Source organism: Miniopterus schreibersii (genome assembly GCF_964146895.1).
Source record: "Miniopterus schreibersii genome assembly, chromosome: X".
Taxonomy (NCBI): domain Eukaryota; kingdom Metazoa; phylum Chordata; class Mammalia; order Chiroptera; family Miniopteridae; genus Miniopterus; species Miniopterus schreibersii.
The window spans coordinates 88,460,791-88,484,329 of NC_138104.1; the positions used below are offsets into that span (position 1 = coordinate 88,460,791).

Here is a 23,539-nt window from a genome sequence, read left to right on the forward strand (position 1 = left end):
GAGTTAAGAGGCCATTGCAAAGGCAGTTTCTTCTGCCAGAATGTTCGATTGGCACATAGCTCACGCTCCACACTTTTGTATAAGGAAATGAATGAAAGGGAATTTGGAGTTGGAGGCCTAGTTCTTGGAAACTGCTTTAGGCTTATGTTAAGGGAAAAGTGATCTGTACTTGATTAGAAGTGCATTTCTGTGTCTCTATGTTGCTTATTTTATAAAGAGCCGAAGGGGCTCATTTATGACTGTGTGGGAAGGAGCTCTGCACTAGCAAGCACAGGGAACGTCTGATCATACTAGTGAATGGTGCTAACCCCAGTCTGGAGGGAAGGACAGGAATTAGTTTCTCATGGATTAGTTCCACAAGACAACTCATACCATGAATTGGTTGAGACCACCCAAAAAGATAAGCAATAATGACTGTGGAAAAGAGACAAAGGAAAAACCAGGACTCTTGGAGGGGAGGGAATGAAGGACAGTCAGAGGGACCCAGGTAAATCAAGTTCTACTCACCAGAGAACAAGGTCCAGGGAAAAGTTAATTCACTTCAGGGAGAAGGAATCTGTAGCCTTTCAAGATAGTTTTAGACACTTCATTTATTGAATAACTTTTTTTTTTTGGTGTTTATCATAAATAAGAGACGCACAAATATATTCCAGAAGTGTGTTTTTTATCTAAGTGACTGTAAAATCATTAAATAATCTTCTAAAGGCCCACAAAATGGAATGTAGAAAGATACAAAAACAACAGACAACACAGATCTATACAGAGGTTATACTTGAACTTTAACATGGAACAAGAAACTTTATTAAAATGTACAATTAAAGACTCGCCTGCACTAGAAGGTCCATATGAATCACCTGGGGATCTTATTAAAATGTTAATTCTGATTTATAGATCTGGGTAGGGCCTGAGAGTCTGCATTTCTAACTAGCTCCAAAGAGATACTGGTGCTGTTGGTCCTCCAATCACACTTTGGGTTACAAGGACACACAAGGTTACAGGGTTCTGTTTGGTAGGTGTTGGTAGCCACCCATGGTTAGGTATAGGTAAGGGCTATCCTCTGATCCATCTTGGCTACCAGTTTGTAGTGAAAACAAGTCTCAGAACAAACTCTGTCACATGTGAACATTTATTAGCTACAGGGCACAAAACCATCTTAAAACCTGTGCCAAAATCACAGTGAAGTCACAGCTCTGCCTTTCTGCCTCATAATCCACACCTCTAACCACAGCCCTCTTAACACAGTGGTTCTCAAAGTGTGGTCCCCGGACAGCAGCAGCAGCATCACCTGGAAGTTAGAGATGCAGATTCTCAGGCCCTCTCCAGGCCTAAGAAATCAGAAAATCTGGGAGTAGGGCCTGGGAATCTGCATTTCCAGTAGTCTTCTCTGCGATTCTGATATACCACTCAAGTTGGAGAACCACTGCTATAACAGCAGGATTCTGCCAACCATTTAATTGAATTCAGGCGACCAAGAATCCAATGAACCATGGCTGGACATTTTGGAGTCAACCTAGGGCACCATTTCTAAAGGTGGGGAACCTGCTAGATTCTTCTCACACCTATTAATATAAGCGTGGGGGATGTTTCTAGACCTTTTTAGATAGTCCTATTTTGCAAACCACTAATATCACCAATGCAAGTCCATCTAGCATTAATTAGAATAATTAATGAAACCCCTGGTGTAATAGAAGCTAAATATAGCTGAAGCACTTACAGTGGCTGCCTCTGGAGTGAGGCTTTTTGATTAATTGCTAGCCAACCACCCCTGGAGTGTGCATTCTTGATTAAGACAACTGACCGCCTCTGCAGTGTAGCTTAAACACATACACACATGCATCATATTGTATTGTCCATGTGAGGTTTCTTTTTTTAACTTTTAAAATATACTTTTTTAAAGCATAATATAAACACAATCAAATGCACCCATTCTCTAAGTGTACAGTTTGAGTTTTGACAAATGGATACACTCATGTAACCTCCACACCAGTCAAGATATGTAACATTTCAAACACTTAAAATGCCCCTGTGTTCCTTGAGGTCAGTTACCCACCCACACCCCACCGCAGGCTACCATCTATCTGCCTTCTATCACTATAGGTGAGATTTGCCTGTTCTAGAATTTCATATACATAGAATCAAACAGTATTTATTCTTTGTGTTTGGCTGCTTTTACCCAGCGTGTTTTTCAGATCATTTTATACTGTTGCATTATTAGTAGTTAGTTCCTTTTCATTGCTGAGTAGTATCCATTCTATGACTATACCACAATTTGTTGATTCATTCTTATATTGTCATGTTTCCAGTTTGGGGCTATTATGGGCATTCACGTACACATCTTTTGTGGACATGTTTTTCTTTCTTTTGAGTAAAACATCTAGGAGTAGAATATTTGGGTTATAAGATACATGTATGTTTAATTTCATAAGAAGTTGCTGAGCTGGTTTTCCAAAGTCGTACTATTTTTCATTTGCACCAGCGGTGTATGAGAATTCCAGTTGCTCCACATCCTTGCCAACATTTAGTATTGTCTTTTTTATTTTTATGCTGAATATTTTAAAGTAAATTACAGTCATTTTTTTTCTTCCCCCTAATTCCAATTCAGGTTTTTATATTTGGTTTCTGCAAAGGCCATAAAGCTAATGATGTTGACCCAAGTGACTTGGATATGGGTTAAATTATTTCCCTTTCTTAACCCCCAATTAGAATCGGTTTTGTGGGTGCCACTTGATTATGGCAGTTAGTCATGCTTGCCAGTATGTTTTTTCTTTCTTTTATTCATTTATTCATTCAGTGTGTTAATCAGTCCCCCAGCTGTATTAGACTTGCTCTTTCAGAGAACAGTCAGATATTAAGTTACTGGGAAATATGACAGAAGTAGGAGACAGGGTTCTTGTTTTGAAGGAGCTTTTTGGAGCTGGGTTCCTGAAACATAAATACACAGAAACTCTAGAAAAGAAACATCGCCCAGGGTGTATCAAGGCTTGCATAGACTTGAGTAAGGGTATCATCTAAATATAGCTTTCTGCTAGGTGAGTTGGAGCTTGATAGACAGGTGACTGTAGAAACTACGTAGCAGAAATTGGTGAATTGTTCATCTGTGCTGAATACTAGAATGATTGCACGTCAGAATATAAACTAAATGTTTATTTTAGTCGAAATTATATTTTAAAATACATCTCTCTCACGCATGTGTGCGCGCACACATATATGTTGGATAAGAAATACTCAGTGTTAACAGTGCATATCTTTGGGTAATGGGATTATGGATGATTTGTTTACTTGATTTTATATTTTCCTTTAATTTCTAAGTTTTCCACAGTGAGCATATTTAACTTTTATAATAAATTAAAAAAAGTAATATTGCCACCTGATTTTTGCTAAGTTCTAATAGCTGTTTCAATAATATATTCCTTGTTCTCTTTAATCCTGTGTGGAAAAGATTCACTACGATCGAACCAAGATTACAGTCTGGGGGAAAAAATACCTGAACACCCTGCAGACTATGCCACTATAGTCCTTCATAGAACTTAGGCATCCTGAATATCAAAGAGAAAAAAGATGTTTTTATTCATTTCCCCATATTTACAGAATGTTACCTCCCCAAACTTGGGGCATATGCAAGAGATTTTTTTCCTAGCCTATTTTTGTCATTGTTGCAGTTGCCAGCAAATCATTGTGACTTTCTGTCTGTGCTTTCTGATGAAATAACAAATGATCTTTGTTTCCCTCCTTGTTTTCTCCAGCTGACCTGAATAACGTCAGGTTCTCAGCTTATAGGACTGCCATGAAACTCCGAAGACTGCAGAAGGCTCTTTGCTGTGAGTATTTACCAGTTCTGGAAATACTTGAGAGTTACTCTTTGCTTTAAAAAAACAAAAAAAGTGGATCGGGGATATTTTCTGTTTTCTCTCCTTTTCTTTTTTTTAATCCTCACCTGAGGATATGTTTTTTTGATTTTAGAGAAAGAGAAAGAGAGAAACATTGATGTGAGAAACATTGATCGGTTGCCTCCCATGTGCGCCCCCATCAGGGATTGAACCCATGACTCTTAAGTGCACAGGTCTATGCTTCAACCAACTGAGCCACACTGGCCAGGGCTGGTCAGGGGTATTTTCATTTGGAGAGAGAGAAAAAAATAGCTGTCACAAGTCCATTTGTAACGTAGAATTCATTTTTTAAAAGTATCTTTGGCCTAATATTCACCTAGACTATTTTATATTGTTTAGAATCATTCCTCGGCTACCGATATTGAATTGCTAAAATATTGATAATTTTTATTTTCCAACTAATGGCATTGGCATCCAGAATTATCTTTATGAATCTCAAATGGTGTCCTCTTATTGCAGTGCATTTAGTATTGGCAGTAGTAGTATTAGATTGCCTTATATAAACCAAAGTTGACATATGTATGTTGTTCTTTAGGTTGAATGCTAATGTTCAGATAGATGTTGTGGTAGAAGAAAGATGACAGGATTGTGTTTCTGCTTTTGCTAAATATTGTACATCAGTGGGAAAATCCTGAAGTGTCATAAATCTCTGTCTTTTCATCAGAAAGTTTATAGAACTATCTGCTATCAACAAAGTGAATTATAGTATAATATTGAGTACCCACATACGTTGATGGCATGGCCATGAAACAGACAGGCACAGTCTCTACCCCAATGTAACTTAGTCTAATGAGGGATTTGCAGGCTGTGCATAAGGTGGACGCGTAGGTGAATGTATATAAGATCATCAAGAAATCTACAATCTTAAAAAAAATAAAATGATTTTGCCTCTGTTACCAAGCTTTATGGGCAGCCTGAGGAAAAGTGAAGAGACAGTTTCAAAGTCATGTATTTATTCATGTGATAGTGGGAGAATGGGGAACTATGAGAACAGCTAGTGGGGGGGGGGGGTTGTTCAGAGAAGGTTTGCTTAAAGAGGTGATGTCTTAAGCTACATGAGTCCAGAAAGGTAAGTAGAGCTCACTCTCAGACGAATGTTCTAGTCAGAAGGAACAGAGTGTGCTGAGGCTTGGAGTCCAGAGATGTATCCAGGAACTGAAAATAGTTGAGCATGGCTAAAGCACAGAGTTCCAAGAGGGGCTCTGGTGACGTATCCATCTGGAGAGAAAAGTAGGAGGCAGATTGCGAAGGGCTTTTTCAACAAGTTAAAGATTTTAGAGGTCTTTGAGGAGCCACGCAAGGGAGATTTTCCTTTAGAAAGATCCTTCTGGCTGTGAAATAGAGCATGAATGGGCCGGGTGAGCGTGCATCTGAGAGGAGAGCGGCCAGTTGAGAAGTGTGAGTGATCTGAACCAGTAGCATGGTGGCCCGAACTGGCAAAGTAGGAACGGAGATAAGTGGGGAGAACTGAGAAAGACTTACGAGGTGGAACGGATAGGCCTCAGTGATGAGTAGGATGACGGCATGTGTTGGGTGAGGGGCAGTCAAGGAAATACTAGGTGCTCAGCTGGGGTGAATGGTAGACTTGCCCAGTAGAGCTGGACATAAAGCTTTGGCCCTCAGGAGAAATACACAAGCAATATTTAGGAATCATTGGCTTGTAGATGCTCGGAGAGCATGTCGAGTAAGAAGGAAAGAGTATTAGGACAGAGGATGAACAGTGTGTGGAGGGGACTGCAGAGGAATGACCAGAAGGGGGGAGAGAAGGCCCATACGAAGAGGTTAAGCACGCATAGTGCAGGGGAAGAAAGAAGGGGCCTGCCATTGAGGCCAGATGTTGTTGCTGGGAGCTCAGGATGAAGGCAGCGAAAGTGTTCATTGGATTTAGTAGCTTGGTTGAGATTTTAGAGGCACGGTGGAGGTGGTGAAGCGGGCTTAAAAGTAAATACAAAAGAGGGGATGTAAAGAGGGTTGGTATGGACAGTTCTTGGAGAAATAGTTGTGAAGGGGAAGGAAGAGGGCTGGTACTTGGTTGGATGGGGCTGAGGAGTGAATGAAGTATACATATGTGAGACCCTTGAGTATTTAAATGAGCATTAGAAGAGAGAACAAGATTGCTATTATTGACTCTAGAGAAGTTAATGTGAGTTCTCAGAGGACAGGGGCAGGTAATCCAGAGTCTAAGGGAAGGACAGGGCACCTCTCCTCCACCGTAATGAGTAATGAGCGAGGCTGGGGACAGGATCTGGGCAGGGCCAGGGAGCTAAGGAGGCCTGGTGGCAGGAAGGTGAGGGATGCCCAAGTGGAGGATTCTGTTTTCCGTGTGAAGGTGAAGGAGAGTTCCTGGGCTGCGGCGAACAGTGGGAGGTGATCAAGTCGGGATTGGGTTTATCTTTGTGGAGCATAAGAGAGGGATGCTTTGAGAAGCAGCATTGTGGAGCCCAGAGTCGGCTGAGCGTCTCGCAGCAGCCCCAGTCTGCAGGGCTGCGGCCTTGCTCCAGGCACACTCAGCCGCCAGGAGCCCGGAGGTTCTGCCCCAGGGTGGGCAGCGGACAGCTGGGCAAGAGGATGGGTAGGTTTAAAGTGATGTCTGTCAAGCCTCTTCGGGTAGGAGAAGCTATGAATTCTGGTGGAACCTGGTAATTAGGAGGTAGAGGGATCAACAAGCTTAACTGCCCAGGGAGTCAGAGGAAGAGTCAGTGCAGAAGTCACTGGAAGGCCAGGAAGCCGTGGTCAGGGAGTATTTCAGGAGTGGAACAGCTCTAGTGGATTAGGTCCAGGAGGTGACCATTTGAGTGGATGGCAGAGGTGGAGCAGCTGTGAATGTCCATGGGGATGAAATGGGAAGTTAAGGAACCGAGTGGTGGAGTGATGCAGGGGTCATCCACGCCAGTGTTGAAACCATCCAGAATTGAGGCCAGTCCCGGGGGAAGAGAGAAGGCCCGTGAACCCTGACTGCCAAGCCTGCAGGAATGAAGGGACCTGACCAGGGCGTCTGCGGAGGCCAGCAATGAGATGGTCAGGGAGGGTCACTAGCAAGTGGTTTTAAGTGGGACTGGAGAAGAAACATCCTCAAAGTAGAATTATTTGGGAGGAGAGAGGAGGCTTTTCCTCTTCATTCTGGTCTCTCCAATGCTTAGCACAAAGTCTAGCACAGAGTAGGGTTGAATATGTTTCCGTGGAATGGATGTACAACGGAAAGTAAATTTAGGTTTTTATTTCTTTAGCTTAGAGTCTGAAGTTATCATTTTTCAACTCTATAGCTGCCAAGTTTAAGTGGTTGTAAAGGGCTCTCCAGGCCTAGGATTTCCGTAGGGACCTGTTAATGTACCAGAGCTGGAAAGAGGCAGTGTGGGGTGGGCCGGAGTCAGAGGGCTGGGTGGTGAGCCTTCTGCCTCTTTTTCTTTTTCTGTCCTTGCCCCACCCCAGAGATACTGCTTTCCACTGATACAGGGGTCATTATGAACTGGTCGTTGTAAAGTGCTGTTGTATATAGTGTATTCCCAAGAGATCCTTAAAAGTTCAAAAGAGATCGTCAGCTGTTCCAGGTTATACTATGAAAAAGCCCAGAAATAGACTTGATTAGGAAACCTCACAAAGTCTGTCCCTTTCCATAAAGTTTCTTTTGACCTTGGATTTAGGCATTGGCCAATTCTCCTGTTAAAAAATAAGACTGTTTACATGTGTGTCTCATTGTCTTTCATTTCAGTTTATTTTAAAATTTTCAGTAAACATCGGAGAAACTGGGCATTTGATAGTATAAAAAAATTTTGGCCATTTGAGGTTATAACCTTGTAATAAAGGTTAAGCTGTGAACGTAGAATTCTCACATTTAAACATATTTGAAATTCTCAACATTTCCTTTCTGAGAATGACTTTTCTCATACTTGAAGACGAGTATGGTAGAGCAAAATTAGGGTGTATTTACTTAATTAAGTACTGGATTCTCAAGAATGGTAGGAAGGGTTGCATGTATAGTAGGAATGTGCAATGCAGCATATGTGGTCGCATTACTTAACTAACCGTTCAGGAGATGATTTAAGAATTTCCTTTTAATTTTATATTTGCTTAGGTTTCTCTTCTGGCTTTTTTTGTCATTTCTATGCCTGCAAAACCATGATAAAGGGCCATTGTCTGTGGTACAGGCAAATAAAACTTGTTCTGGCTAGTTTTCCCAGCCGAAGGTTGCTTCTGCTAACTCTTACTTTAATGAAAATTAATGATGTTATCTCAGTGATTTCCTGATGCCAGGGAGGAGTTTGAATTACAGATGCCTTAGAAAATATGCAGTGCTCCCGCCATTAAGCAACTTGGTCTTCTTTTTTCAGTTCACATCAAAGCTTCAGTATGGCAGACACCCGAATAACACAGTTTTATCCACTCTAGAGAGTGTGCCGTTTAAGTCGAGAACATCACCATTGGCCTATAATGTCCCCACTATGAAATCGATTTAATGTTGCATGACTTCATATTGCCTTTCAAAGCATTGTGAATGAAAATTAAACTCGACAGCAGAGCAGAGACAAAGAGAAAATCTTGGAAAGAGGGTTTATAAAGTGGTTCATATGGCTGACACCCCATTGAAAGTTACGACGAAGATAATCTAAGCTTTTTCTTTCCCTCGCTGTAGCTCTGATGGCATACTACAGGTGTGTGGCTTCTAAAATTAAAAAGATAGCCAACTTCTAAGATCAGAAATAAAAATGCACTTAAAGCATGTGTATTTAGCTTATTAGTGTGTGGTGGGTTGGAGAGAGCCCAAACCATAGGACCAAATATACTGCAGTTGATAAATTTGGCAAATACTCTGCAAACAAGAAACAGAGAACAGTTTGCTTCTGTTCAACAACTAGCTCACACAGTAGAGAGATTTTGGATAGCCTGGAGCTGTCTGAATAAGGGTGCACCCTCACCAGACCAGGTGAGAAATATGCTCCCTTCTTTTTAAATGCGCCTCACCTTTGAAGATGCACTAAGGTAGCACTAGACAGGATTCAGTTGCTAAAGAAGACTCACAGGACCCATGATAACATGGCTTACAAACCTACAGTCTTGCAGGAAAAGGCTTCACTTAGGCAACAGCATTAAAGTCAGGATAATGCAGCCCAGCCGGCGTGGCTCAGAGGTTGAGCATCGACCTGTGACCCAGGAGATCGAGGTTTAATTGGCCATCAGGGCACATGCAGGGTTTCGGGCTCGATCCCCAGTGGGGGGTGTGCAGGAGGCAGCCAATCAATGACCCTCTCCCTCCCTCTCTCTGAAATCAATAAAGATATAGATATATTTTTAAAAGTTAGGATATGCATTCGCAGCCACAGACTGGGGGCCTGAGAGGCCAGGGTAATTATTTTGTTCCACCCCCACAAAAATCTACTTTTCCCATGTACTATGTATTATTTTACCACATAGGGTAGAGGCCAGGTCTCTGTTATTTCAGAATTCAAAACATCTTGAGGACAGAGCCAAACTAATTTTCTCAGCTTATCTGGTTTGCCAGATATTGGCACCCAAAGAGAGGGGTCCTGTAACAGGACACATTTCTCTCCCAGGGAAAGCACTGTAGTCCTGTGTAAAGTTTGTCCAGTCCGCGTGGGTCACACATCGGGGAAGGAATGGTTGGCCCTCAGTATTGGTGCTGAAGCTGTTAGAGGGCACCTTGCAGGTTCCGTTCTCCAGTCATCCTAGGAAGTTTGCCATCCTTAACCTTCCTCCTAGAATCGGATGCCCTCGAAGTGCTCTCTTTGCCCTAGGAGGTCTTTTCCATCAGTTTACCTTTTCTCATTCATAGCAAGTTCTACCTGGCCAGCTAGTCCGCACCCAGCTCCTAATTCTCCTAAGGTTCCTTTATTTCCAGAGGTGCCATGCTCTTTGGTCCACCAGACATGTTGTTACCGTTGTGTCCTAACATCTTTACTATAACTAGGAAAGGAATTTGAGATGCAAAAATATCGAATCTCCCAGGCAAACATCATATAAATAGTAGCCAGTCCTAAATGGACTTCGGTTTGAATATGCCACAGAAATTTCTCTAACCATCCATGTCAAATTTCTTGCCTTTTAATTTCAGAGAAGTAGACCTACCAAATTAAACTTAATTCCTCCTCAGTGATCCAAGTGTCCCAACTGTCCCTCCAGCCATATGTGGCTTTCCTCGTACAGTAACGGGGCAAATAGCTCTATTTTTACACATAATATTATGACGGATGAGGCATGTAGCTTCTGAACCTTCTACTGTATGCCCAATACCTTTCTTAGGCCTTCATCATTCCAATTAATGGCTAGACGGTGTTTATTCAGATTATTATAAATCAGTGTTCCACATATATGACTGGCTAAATATTCCCAGAGTACTTCCCAACACCGGTCCTTAATAACAGAAACAAGAACCGAAAGACACAGCCACTTTATTGTTGCCAGTGGAGTCTTGATCACAGTCACAACTCCCATCTCTCCATCCAGTGTGTTCACTAGGCTGGCCAGCTGTCCTCCTCACTTCTTGGCTCTTTGAAAAGGGCATCTGAATCACAGCGAAGGAAGCATATTGTCCCCTAAGTTGAAGCCTCTTTCTGGGCACCAGCCTTATGGCAATTTCCCCTTTTCAAGAACCATGGGTGGCTTCCTTCCCTTCGGCAACAATCTTATCTTTCTCTTCCATATAAATCTGAATCCAAACAACACACCAACTATGTCCCTTGGGCGCAGCCACCGGGCTAGCCCATATTTAGCTTGTAGCGAGACAAGAAGAGAAGATACACCAGTGTTTCTCCTTCGTCTCTTCCCAGTGGTTGGGCTTCAGATTGGATCAGTACAGAAAAATGGGGCTAAGCCTGTCCCGTAGGCGACAAAACATTCGTGACAGCCCCAGTTAGGCGAGGCGTGGGGAAGGAGTAATCTATTCCATCAATTTCTGTGCAGTTCTTGCACTTACGTTCCAGCTAATAGCCATCACATCAGGCTTCGGAATATTACCAGCCTTTGAGACTCTTAATTGTAGCCTCAGTCCAGGGACTACTAGGCATGACATTGAAAAAGGAAACTGTGGTGAAGTAGGAAACACCTACAAGTTCCCTGCTTGAACTATCGTTTTAATTGTAATTGGTCTCACAGGTGTAGCCCATTTATCAAAAGTGATGGTTGCCCAGGTTCCTTTAGCTGGAACTCCACCTGCAGGCCGGAGAGGGTGAAGTTGAACAGAAGGAGATTTCTGAACGAACTTGAGCTTTTGCTAATGCAGCCCAGGAATTGAATTTTGCGGTTTCCACCTAATCCATTTCGTGCAGCTCCTGGCGTTCAGGTTCCACCGTTTCCAGATGCCACTGGGAAGTTGTATTATCGATAACCAGTTTCCAAGCCTGTGCTGCTTCACACCCAGGGTGGCTTGGCAACCAGCAATGGTTCACTTTCATCCCTTTTATCAGAATCATCTGTTTTTCTTTTCCAATGTCTTCGCCATATTTTTAGCTTTGAGTGAGTTGCAGGGTCTAGACAATTGCACCCCTGACATTCATTGCACTCGCAGTGGCAGGTAGGGCTCCATTGCGAAAGGGGACTCAGGGAACTCAAATAAGTGTTAGCAAACCTACAGTTCATTGCAGGAAAAGGCTACAGTGTACCAACATCATTAAAATGAGGATATGTGTCACAACCACAGGCCGCCTCACGTCATAGGGTCCAGAGAGGCCAGGTGCAAGCTCCAAGGGCCTCACCAGGATGCACTTTCTCTCTTGGATCAAGAACCAACACCCGTGTGAGCACAAGTCACTTTGGCAAGCAGGGAGCACATACTAGAGGCTTCGACCAGGTTTCTAATAGCCTGCTGGTAACTTGGGCATAGTCTTCCTACCTAGCTAGTCCCAAGCACAGTGGCCTCCACAGGTCTCACTGAGACCAGGTAAAAAAATGGCCAGTGTTACTGCGAGCAATAAACAGTAGTGATAACCTGGAACCCGTGGCTACATGTCAACACAAAAAGGTACTTCATTGTTTTCATCAAGGCTGTGCATTATGTGGCTATTTTAGCAAAACATCTCGTGCCCACTCTGGAGTCTCTGGAATTCTCTCTCACAGCACAGATAACTACATCAAAGTGCATTGACTTCTTTGCTGGGCAAAGATTTGCTTGGAAAGGCCTTCAGCCTGAAATACAAGCTGCCTGTAGAGTGAGTTTCGTATGATGTCAACAAGTTTCCTCTTCCCACAGGTGCCTTCTGCTGCTTGGGCAAAAAAAGTCAGCAAACACATAGCAGCTATCCCGTGATAACCCCCCTGTGTTTCTGTCTGCACTCATTAGCTTACAGGATTATTTATGTATTAACCTAAAGTATTCGGGTTTACCCAGGGGATGAGCTTGGAGTTGTGTCGGCACCATGGGACTTATTCTAGCCAACTTTGTGGTGCTCTCTTCTCCTGTTATCACTAGCGGGGAACAAAGAATGGTGTTCTTTCTTTCTCAGTAAAGCCTGTAAGGACACCCTCTGCGGCACCCTTTCTGCTTTTCAGTGTGTACCTCCATGAGGAGCCCGAAAGCCTGGGTGTCCTGCCCTAACACCCACAGGAAGTCTTCTTATCTCTGGTCTCGGTTTTCTCTACTGCAGAACGATTCTAAAGGTGCCTTGTAGATCTCAAAGCCTATGATTCTGTAAAAGACCCTAAAATCCACCTCTCCTCCTCGTTTGTCATACGGAAGGAGAGGAATCGAGTTAGCACTTGAACTTAGACTGTTGAAAGGATGATTAGGCACAACCAGAGCCTCAGGAACCATTAATGGGGATCCAGTGCTGAAGTCCCCCACCTGCCACGTGCTGCTTTTCCAACACAGCAAAGAGGATAGTGTCCTGTCCGGGCCCCTCTCTTGTATTAGGAGCACCACCAAGGGGTCCCCACTCAGTGCCGTCAAAACCTATGGCATCCTCTACTGTAAACAATTTTTGAAAGAGAGGGTATATAAGAACATACTTGGGTTTTAATATAGCTTTGAAATATATTCCCTAGTGAATACACTAAACAATATATATATTTTTTTCCCCTAAATGGAAATTCCTAGCTTGAGGTAAAAGGATAGTGTCACAAAGTTATGTCTGCTGGTTGCTTGTTGAGGCTTTCAAAAAAATCTCAATATATTCTATAAGATGTTCATTTTGGACACTTAAGTGTATATCTGTGTGGCAATTAAATTGCCCTTATTGATTTTTTCACCTCTTTTCAAGCCTGCAGTTTCAGCTATGCATCCCTAAATAGAAGTCTTTAAAAATTGTTCCATGAAAGTGGAATTCGGTTTGATATGTTTGTTCTGAGGAGTGTGTTTTCCAGCGTTCTGTGATGGATGGTGCTTGTGTTTAGCCACATCGAGTTTTAGCAGAGCGCACTGCACAGTATTTCTCTCCCAACTATGTCATCTTTTGCTCCTGTTATTTCAGAGCAATCACTCTGCTCCACTCTGGAGCTATTTATACTCCAAAGTTTCTATTCTGCTTGTTACCCATTCACCTGCACCGAGATAAGACTAGGCCTGCTAAAAAGAAATTCATGCAATTTTGCTGTCGGTGTGTTTGTTTCCATTGCAGTGGTAAGTTAGACTTACAAAAGTGAGTCTAAAAATTCTCACTTGTTAGTTCTTCTATCCTTAGATATAAAGCAAAATATATATTATGATTAAGGCAGAGTAACACAAAAGAGAATAATAGAGAAACTTCAAACCTCCCACAGCTTCCTTCAATATATAAAGAAACATGTTAGGAATATTGGTGTTTAGAAGAAACCCATTTCTCTCTGCCACTGGTGAAATGGTGGGCTGCATTTCTTTTTCTTTTTTTAAAAAAATATATCTTTATTGATTTCAGAGAGAGGGAGAGAGAGCGATAGAAACATCAGTGATGATAGTCATTAGTCAGCTGCCTCCTGCACACCCCCTGCTGGGGATCAAGCCTGCAAACCGGGCATGTGCCCTGATCTCGATCTCAAACCTCGATCTCCTGGTTCCTGGGTCGGTGCTCAACCGGGCCTGGCTGCATTTTTGAATGTTCTCACTACCTGCACCTGAAGCCGTGCCCTCAGAGAAAATCAAGCACACAGAAGAGAAAATGAAAATTTGAGTTCTTTCGTCTCTACCCCTCTCCAGCCTCCCATGGGGGGCCCGCTGGGCCTTTCCGTCCTTGTGTCTTTCCTGCTTGCACTGTTATTTTTTAAATTCTTTATTCTTTTTCCTACCTGCCTCCCTCTCAAATCAAGTTAGGTTCCTTTCTGCCACTTCAAGCAAAGTCACCATTGTAAAGAGGCCATTATCTTGACAGTATTTTTAAGCGAAAGGAGTGGGGCCTGTAGAGTAGCAAAATCTCCACCTTAAAATGTGTCCCTTGGCCATGTGGAATACTTTGAGCTGAAAGCAGACTCAGGAAGAACTTTTGACCTTCCCCCTAACTGCCTAAAAGACTTGCTCCGGGCAGGGAGCTATCATCACAGATAACTATAGTTTAATATGAACTAGGTGTGGTAGGGAGGAACCTAGGAAGGCCCATTTGATCAAAGTCCTCTCTGTGGCCCACAGTTCCTGAATGCCCCAACAAAACATGTTTTTACTAAACATTAACTCTCATCATCTTCCTGTGAATTGCCTTTGAAGTTCCAGATCTCTGCCTCTTTCTCCTTAGTCCAGAATAACAATTATAACTCATCTTGACTTACTGTCTTTGGAATGTTCATGTTCATGTGGATTCCCCATTTGCACAAAATTAAATTGGTTTTTTTTTTTCCTCCTTTTAACCTGTTTCATATCAGTTTAATTCTTAGACCAGCCAGAAGAACTTAGAAGGGTGCAGAAAAATGTTTTTCCTCCCCAGTGGCCTTTGCCTTGATAAGATGGGTGCTCGTTCGGGGCCTTTTAGGGAAATTGGTGCATGGAATCACAGAGCTTTGCTCACTGGGATGAAAAGCAAAGAAAAAACCCTCCTGCTCCCACCACCAGGTCTCTTTCATGCTTCCAGGGAAACTTCGAAAGTACTTATTTCCCTTTTTTAAAAGAAAAATATGTACTGCATAGGTATTAACCTACATAGGTATTAACCACTGTTTTTGTTTTTTTCCTTAATGTTTAATTAGAATCAGCCACAAATAGCTGGTAAAATACATTAAAACCTTAAATTTACATCTCTTTAGTATTGGGCAAGCTGTTTACTGACTGGGTTGGCCGGTGTTTATCTGCGGTTACAATTTATAATTGTATTGCCTCCTCCTCTGAGATGCGTGAGAAATGTACTTAATTACCATTGATTCTTGCTCTCAAAGGACTGAGAATTCAGACCAGAGCTTAGGTGTAGAAGGTGTTGTAACAGCATGTTGTTGTTGCATTTCCAGTTTGGCTAATAAGCTGGCTTTAGAAAAAAGCATCTTTTCATGACACTTGGGAATAAAGCTTGCGATATGCTGATGCTGGACAAGGTTGAGATTTCACCTTTGTTAAATTTTCGTCTTTTGGCACTTGATTAAACACCACCTCCGATCAAGGGAACTCCCCCCTGCCCTCCCCACACACTCATAAAGGTCTTAGAGGATTCGAAAAGTACAGTGTCAAATACAATCTGAAAGCGAAAGAAGAAATAAGTAAGCCTCAGGCATGGAACTGGATCAATTGTGCAGCTATTTTAGTTTGTCCGTGGAAAATTTTCATGAAGCAGATAATCTTTTCACCTAATGTTAAGATAGCAGGAAGATTGTGAGGTGACTGATATTTCAAGAAGGAAACTGTTTAATAATTATAAATGCATAACTAGAACTAGAGTTTACACACCCTAACCGTGCAGTGTAATGAAGCTGACCTTCTCTGATGCTAATACAAGAAAGTATGGTCAAGAGCTCTTTCAAAATCTCTAGTAACATAGTAAAATAGTTTTTTCTTTATTCAGTTGAAAATGACTTGGTTTATGTAGAACAGGATAGGCCCCCTCAACTCGCAAATATTCCCCAGTACTTCAAGAATGGGAACTGTCTCTCTGCTCGCATGTGAGAACCACCTCAGATCCTGAACACACGTCAAAGTCATCAAACTTAGAGCCGAGGGATGAAAATAAAAACTCTTTAAAAAGGGTAGGTTTACATGACTTAGGAGGTCAGTTCGATTCCCGGTCAGGGCACAGGCCCGGGTTTCGGGCTCGATCCCCAGCAGGGGGCGTGCGGGAGGCAGCTGATCAGTGACTCATCATTGATGTTTCTCACTCCCTCTCCCTTCCTCTCTCTCAACTCAATAAAAATCAAAATAAATGAAAGAGGGTAGGGTTTGAACTATGCACGGGGCCAGGTGGATACTTGAAATATCGGGGACCAGTTTGTAAAGTACATGATTGTCTAACCACATGGCTGCACACCTGAAACTAATACAGAATAATACTGAATGTAAACTGGAATAAAAAAATAAAAAAAGAAAGAGAGAAAAGAGGGTAGGGTTCGGGTTTGGTGTTTACAAAAGGACACGAGACATCTCTACCAGATTCTCAAAGGTAAAGGAAAAATAGTGGAAGGAGGACTCTCCCCCTCCCTTTGAATCACTTGTGATTTTATGTGGCTTTTGCAGTGGATCTCTTGAGCTTGTCAGCCGCATGTGATGCCTTGGATCAGCACAACCTCAAGCAAAATGACCAGCCCATGGACATCCTGCAGATCATTAATTGTTTGACCACTATTTATGACCGCCTGGAGCAAGAGCACAACAATCTGGTCAACGTCCCCCTCTGCGTTGATATGTGTCTCAACTGGCTGCTGAATGTTTATGACACGTATGTACGGCCAGCTTTTCTTTCAGACTCGTCACAGGAGGCTCATTGTATGGAACTGTGAAGGTTTAATTAGCATCACAACAGGACTCCGGTCTAGGAATTTGGTCCTAAGGTTGAAAGTTTCATGAAGCTGTGTGACCTAATGCTGTCCCTGTGAGAAATCATTTTTGCATTTATTGGAGCTGAAAAATATTTTGTTTTCATAAGCTAGGAGGTAAGAGCTAGGACGTTGACTGCTCTCAGATTAGAAAACAAACAAAACCCAGAGATACTCATTTTTTATAATGGGCCAGTGTGTAGCCATTGGTTCTTTCGCTTTCTTGCCTGTGTGTCCTGAATTCCCCCATCCACTTTGGGGGTGGCTCCCTCTCACTGGCAGATGTGCTCCCGGAGATGCTTTCATACCTGTCACCAGATCTGAATAGTGTCAGCTGATACTCTGGAGATCTGCGCAGGAGATTATGAGTTGATAAGCCAAATGAAATGAAAACAAGCCCTTAATACAGCAGACTCAGCTCCTCGAACAGAGGAAGTTTTGGGTTTTATTTTTAAAATAAGCTTTTACAGGCTCCTCCAATTCATCACTCTTTCTTAGACAGCTCTCGTTTATTTCTTTGGGATTCAACATAGGAGAGATCCCCAGTTTGAATTTTTGTCTTGAGCTTTAATGGAGACGGTTGAGGAAGGTAGCAGAAGGAATTGCTCTTAATTTTGCCTGAATTCTTCTTAGACCTCAGAATTATTACATGCCTCATTTCACATGTCAAAAAGAACATCTCCCCATTTGGAAATCCGGGAAGGTTTTCGAAAACGAGTTGCATGTCAACTATTTCGCCTTTTGCCTTTGCTGTAGATTTCTACCGCCTCCTGGATTAAAATGTATACCCTTTTTTCTTTGTCATTTTATAAGGGATTGCTTTTTAAATTCTGAGATCACCTGGCTGTTGAATCCTGATCGGTGTCTGCCATGCCCTTGAATACACTGGATTGTAATTGTAGGTTACCCTTACATTTGCTTTGATAGGGTCTGTAGTCAGGTCTTTCCTCACATGCATTTTAGCACCATTTTCTCTGCAGATGACATATGAATGGGTTCTGAGTATATAACTTTCTTTCTACGTGCCTGGAAATTATTTGAGAGCAGTTTAGTTCCCTGAAGACCTGAGTTACTGCACAAAGTTTATTTGTTAAACTTTGATTTTCTTTTTTAAACAATGAAGAAGAATGAGAAAAAAATGCCAACAGTAGTAATTTTTTTGTTAACGCATCAGAATCCAGGATTTCTGTTTGACTAGGGGATTTGGTAAATTGTACCAGTTGAAAGTCGAGCATATTGCTCACCAAAAATAACCACAGTTGGGACCTATCCTTTGTAATTTCAAAGTGCTAAATGGGAGAATGGGAGAATTAGTCTACTTTTTTTTTTTTTTTTTTACCAATAGCTAATGTTGTTTTCCATAACAAAAGCTGAAAATCATTGAAAGACATTTTCTGCAAAATGAAAACTTTTCGTTTCTAAATTTCCCCATGGATATAATAAACTTATTAATAAATTTGTCATATGCGATGCTGTATTTCAGCTTTATATGTAAACTCAAAGTATATATATTAAAGCATTGACATAGCAATAGCTTATTTTTCAGTTGCTCTTTAAGATCATATATTTGAAGCTCTTTAATAGACCGTATCATATTTTTCTTAAGGAGATAAACATTCATATTTGACATTCTGTGTCATATGGCCTGAAGTGGTTAAGTTTCTTCTGAGGAAGGGCAATGTAATGAAAATCTAAAAGAGTTTTGAAGAGGGCAGAGCAGTTAGTTGCTGGTAATTTTTCTTTGGCTTCAATAACCAAAGTAAGTAATTTGCTTCAGTAGCTGGAATAGCTTAGTGCATAGTAGGGATTCATCCATTTACCGCCTTAGACCCAGGCGGCTCTCCATGGATGACCAGAAGGATATTTTTCCTATTTTATGGAGAGCCACTCTTACAATTCAAGTAAGGGTTTTGAGACTTGAAAACTTGGTAAATATTCATTGGCGGAGTTGGTCAGATTTCCATCACATTCTAAGTCATCAGCCAAATAGATAATGAACTCAGAAAAGTTCTTAATCTTAATGAAACAATGGTCAATAGAGTTCCCATATCCAAGGTGTGTTTTTCTCCTTAGCTGAAAAGGGTTTACCGTCTAGTAAAATGTCAGTAATCGTTTTCTGATTTGATTATTTATAATAGGGGACGAACGGGGAGGATCCGGGTCCTGTCTTTTAAGACTGGCATCATTTCTCTGTGTAAAGCACACTTGGAGGACAAGTACAGATGTAAGTCATGTGTATTAACTCTGTGTTCTTTTATTAACGTTGGCTAATTACCCCAGCTCTAGGTGGAGAACGGCAGTGTTCTTACTTGACAGCAAGTTCTCCGTGTAAGATGCAGAGCTGCTTTTAGAATGTCATAAAATGTGGTTTGTGCTGTTCCCTGTCAAACATTAACTTGCAGGTATTTAAATAGAGAGTAAGGATTAACTTCTGCAGCCTGAGTATTACGTTGACTGTGTCTGAATAAAACCCATGTTCCTGGGGAATAAAGCCTGATTTCCTAACCCCTTTGTATAAGTCGGAAAAATAAATGTGACGGTTAAATCCGTGCTCTTGCCTAGTCTTTGGATTCTTACTTAAAGACTACTGTCTGGCATTCGTGTTCAAGAAACAGTGTTTATTTTATAATCATCTTACTGCGAGGTGCACTGACACAGCCCATTCTGTGATGTGACTAACGTGTTGTTATTGGAGAGACAGATTGGAGCTTGCCAGTTTTTACGGGGTAAATATCACCTTATAGAATTTCCTCCTGATCAGCCATTGGGTTCTTCTGCTTAAAATTTGTCAATCCAAATTAACCCTTTGCGGTCGTTTGTCTACTCTCAGCCACCAAAGCTTTTTTACCGTTCCGGTCATATGTCTGCTCTCAGCCACCACAGCAAGGAACCGTACGAATCTTAACTCTATTCATTCATGTATCAGTTCATAATTTCTCTGAAAGCTCTTAATTCCGACCAGTACGCCACCCATGTCCAAATTTCATACGACCGCAAAGGGTTAAAAGCAAACGCTAGAGGAGGGATGGTTGAGATGACGAAGCAACCATTCGTTCCCACCCTGAAGGACCGAATGTGTTTTCCCCTTTAAATGCTCAAATGCTCGTAAGAAATCTTTTCAGTAGGAATATTAAAGAACCCTCCTCGATTTTAGTCTTTTCTCTTTCCCCCGAAGGCCTAGCCTCACGGGGACCAGGAGATGTGCTGAGCTTAAGGACAGGCAGGAGATAAAAGAGATTAAATTCCTCCAAAGCCACTATGTGTCCTACTGCTCATTTCCCCCCCAGGAGTCAGCCAAAAACTACACAAGCCTTTTGAGCTCTCACTTTTATGTAGTTTCCACTGGAGTTTTCTCATCCTAAAAACCAAAGACAAATAACTGAGCAGATTTTGTTAACCGTTTAAGAACGTATCTTGGATAAAATAAAATTTTTCTGTGGGTTTTTTTCCTTTTATTTTTTTACTTTTTTTACATGTTTTCATTGATCTCAGAGAGAGGAAGGGAGCAGGGGAGAGAGACAATGATGAGAGTCATTGATCGGCTGCCTCCTGCACGCCCCCTGCTGGGGATCGAGCCCGCAACCCGGGCCTGTGCCCTGACTGGGGAGCAAACCCTGATCTCCTGGTTCGTAGGTAGATGCTCAACCACTGAGCAACACCAGCCAGGCGGTTTTTTCCTTTTTAAATATACTTATTATAGGTTAGTTTATAATCTAACCTTCTCCTGGTATTGTACCAGCACATTGTAATACTAAATTAAATCATCAGGGGAGCTTCAAGCCTGTGTTTCAAATAACTACTAAGAGGGAATGTGTTTTGAGGCTGGTGAAACAAAAATATTAACTTCAAATTGGGATATTTGAAACTAATTCATAATTTTGAAAAATTCGTGTGTGTGTGTGTGTGTGTGTTAAAGAGAGGGTAAAAGTAGTGTGTGCAGTTTCATTTTGGTTATTGCCATCTTAGATGTCTCGTTAAAATATTCAATTTTTTACAGTTTAAAGTGCTTATGAGTAGGAAAAGCTTTCTTGGATTTAATTTTTGGGGCAACTTTTATTTGAATATAAGGTATGATTAAAATGATTTTACTTCTGAGAGCAAAATATGTTGCAAGTGTTCGGTATGTTCATTCATTCTGTGAACCCACTGTATTGGGCACCTGCTATCCACAGGTACTACTATTCTATTCTGGACACTTGTGGCACATGGTTGACCAAGATATGGTCCCTGCTCTCAAGGAGATGTCATTCTTCCGCCAAAAAGACAGCCACCTATTGAATCACAGACAACGTAGTGATATATACAGCATCCTGTGGGAACACATTCAAGAAACTCAATGATCTTATGGATTCATAAAGAAGTCCCAATTTTGGGACATTTTGGAACCTCTGATGTCTGAAGGGGATGGTGCTTCGAGCTAGTTATATGGTTCTTAATGCTGACACAGTTATTTTATTATTGTAGTTATGTCCTATATATAACATATTCCCCAAAGGATTATGTTCTGGCTTAGGAAAAATTCAGGTGTCGAGATTGTATGTAAATTCATTTCTTAAGGGCTGTAGTTCATCCATAAAAATATTACATGTCTAGATTAACATATAGTAAAGGTAACCCCTCCCTGGGAATATTGGCCACTCTCGAGAATTGCTACTGGAACTGAGTTGGCCATTAGGTTCTGCTAGCATCTACTTGGGGCTACTTTTTGACCGTTCCAATTCTCTTCCTTTTGTAGACCTTTTCAAGCAAGTGGCAAGTTCAACAGGATTTTGTGACCAGCGCCGGCTGGGCCTCCTCCTGCATGATTCCATCCAAATCCCAAGACAGTTGGGTGAAGTTGCATCCTTTGGGGGCAGTAACATTGAGCCGAGTGTCAGAAGCTGCTTCCAATTTGTAAGTCATTCACCTTCTTAAAAACATATTTATTGTTTTATATTTTAGATATTAATTTTTAAAACACAGAACTTTATCACATAGCTCTTCTATAGGCAGGTAGATAGGGGACTTTTTGATATTTGAAACCTCTTTTAGGCAATGGCTTCTGGAACTCTGGGTTTTGGGGGAGAGGGGACAGTGCAAAGGAAAGAAATGTCCATCTACAGCTGGGAGGTCACAGTTACTAAGGTGCTGTGAGGGACAGGAGTCTGTGCTTCAGCAAGAGAGGAAATAAACTTCGAGACATAGAAGTCCTTTGTGTATAAGAAAAAGATGTTTGTAGGTGAATCTCTTAGTTTTTTATATTTACCTAATCATATCATTATAGCCTCCCTTCGATGGCTGTTGGTAACTAGTTGACATAGCTATCATTTAAAAAAAGTTTTCCTTTTGTATCTTTGACATTTCTCCACCTCTCCAAGGCCTTCCCATAGTCTTACCACAAGGTCAGAAGTTTGTGCCCCCTGCAAATGCCCATCACTAGCTCAACACAGTCCTGTCCATTCTCTTTCTTAACCTGCCCCACTGCCTTTGCCACGCCATGATCAGTGCCCCCAGAAACACCCTCTTCTTCCAAATGCCGGAGCCCTCCACTGACAGGCATGTAGATTGTTCCTGTTTTTTTATAAGGTGAGTAGTGGCGCAATGAACATCTTCATGCATTTAGCTCTGTTTTTTGTTAATCTTCACCCAAGGAGTGAGGATGTTTTTTCCATTGAATTTTAGAGAGAGTGGGAAGGAGGGAGGGAAAGAGGGAAGGGGGGAGGGGGGGAGAGAGAGAGAGAGAGAGAGAGAGAGAGAGAGAGAGAGAGAGAGAAACATTGATGTGAGAGAGACACATCGATTGGTTGCCTCAAGCGTGTTCCCAGACCGGGGCCTGGCATCAAACCTGCAACCCAGGCATGTGCCCTGACCAGGAATTGAACCACAATCTCCTGGATCCTAGATCGAGGTTCAACCGTTGAGCCACATCAGCTGTGCTATTGTTAAGTCGATAAACAATTTGTCTGTGCCCCTAAAATTTCTCAGCTGGTGGAATAGTTTGATTTCCAGTCCAGCATCCCCATTCCTCCCCGCTCCCCATTTACCATCTCATTCCCAAATAATGCACTTTTTGATACTGTAGTTGACCCATGAATATCATGGGTTTGAATTGCGTGGGTCCACTGAAATGTGGATTTTTTTTAAATAAATACTGTAAATGTATTATCTCTTCCATATGACTTTCGTAATAACATTATCTTTTCTCTAGCTTACTGTATTATAAGAATATAGTATATAATACATATAAAAAGTATGTGTGTGTTGACTGTTTATGTTATTGGTAAGGCTTGTGCTCAACAATAGCCTATTAGTAGTTATGTTTTGGGGGAGTCAAAAGTTATATGCAGATTTTTGATTGCATGGAGAGTTGGCACCCCTAAACCCCATGTTGCCAAGGTGAGGTAACAGGCGTCCATCCTGGGTCCCTGCTAGGATATGGGATGCCACAACAAAACAGGGAACATAGGAGAGTTGGGGGAATGGGAAGGAGGAATCCTTATTTTAAGAAGTTGAATGTTGGCACATTGGGTGTTTCTAGTGCAACACTGTGCACATTTTGAATGCGCAGAGCCAGGCGAGGTTTCTATTTCTTAGACTTGGGGATCGTCTCAGCTTGGTAGTAATTCGCAGTCGGGTTGAACAGACCCATTGTGAATGCTGTCTTCAGAATTGACATCCTGGCCCTGCATGCCTTTCCTCAGCCAGGTGCCCTGGCACTCACCTTGCCTTTCACTGTGCGGCAGGCCTGAAATGTGTTACCTGCCGCAGGGAAAGAGAACCCGAGTGAAAATGCCCCCTGCCCTTTGACGTGT

General features: G+C 41.9%; 1 protein-coding gene across 11 annotated transcripts in view; it reads left to right on the forward strand.

Annotated features, from left to right (window-relative positions):
* DMD (dystrophin) overlaps nt 1-23,539 on the forward strand; it is a gene marked incomplete at its 3' end in the record, with an annotated part of 1,946,774 nt that overhangs the window by 1,849,174 nt on the left and 74,061 nt on the right. For all 11 annotated transcript variants that reach the window (XM_081125527.1, XM_081125528.1, XM_081125524.1 and 8 more), the window contains 4 exons: nt 3,744-3,818; nt 16,450-16,651; nt 18,887-18,972; nt 21,484-21,641. In XM_081125527.1, the coding sequence (XP_080981653.1) occupies nt 3,744-3,818; nt 16,450-16,651; nt 18,887-18,972; nt 21,484-21,641 (521 nt within the window). The remainder of the gene's footprint in view (nt 1-3,743; nt 3,819-16,449; nt 16,652-18,886; nt 18,973-21,483; nt 21,642-23,539) is intronic.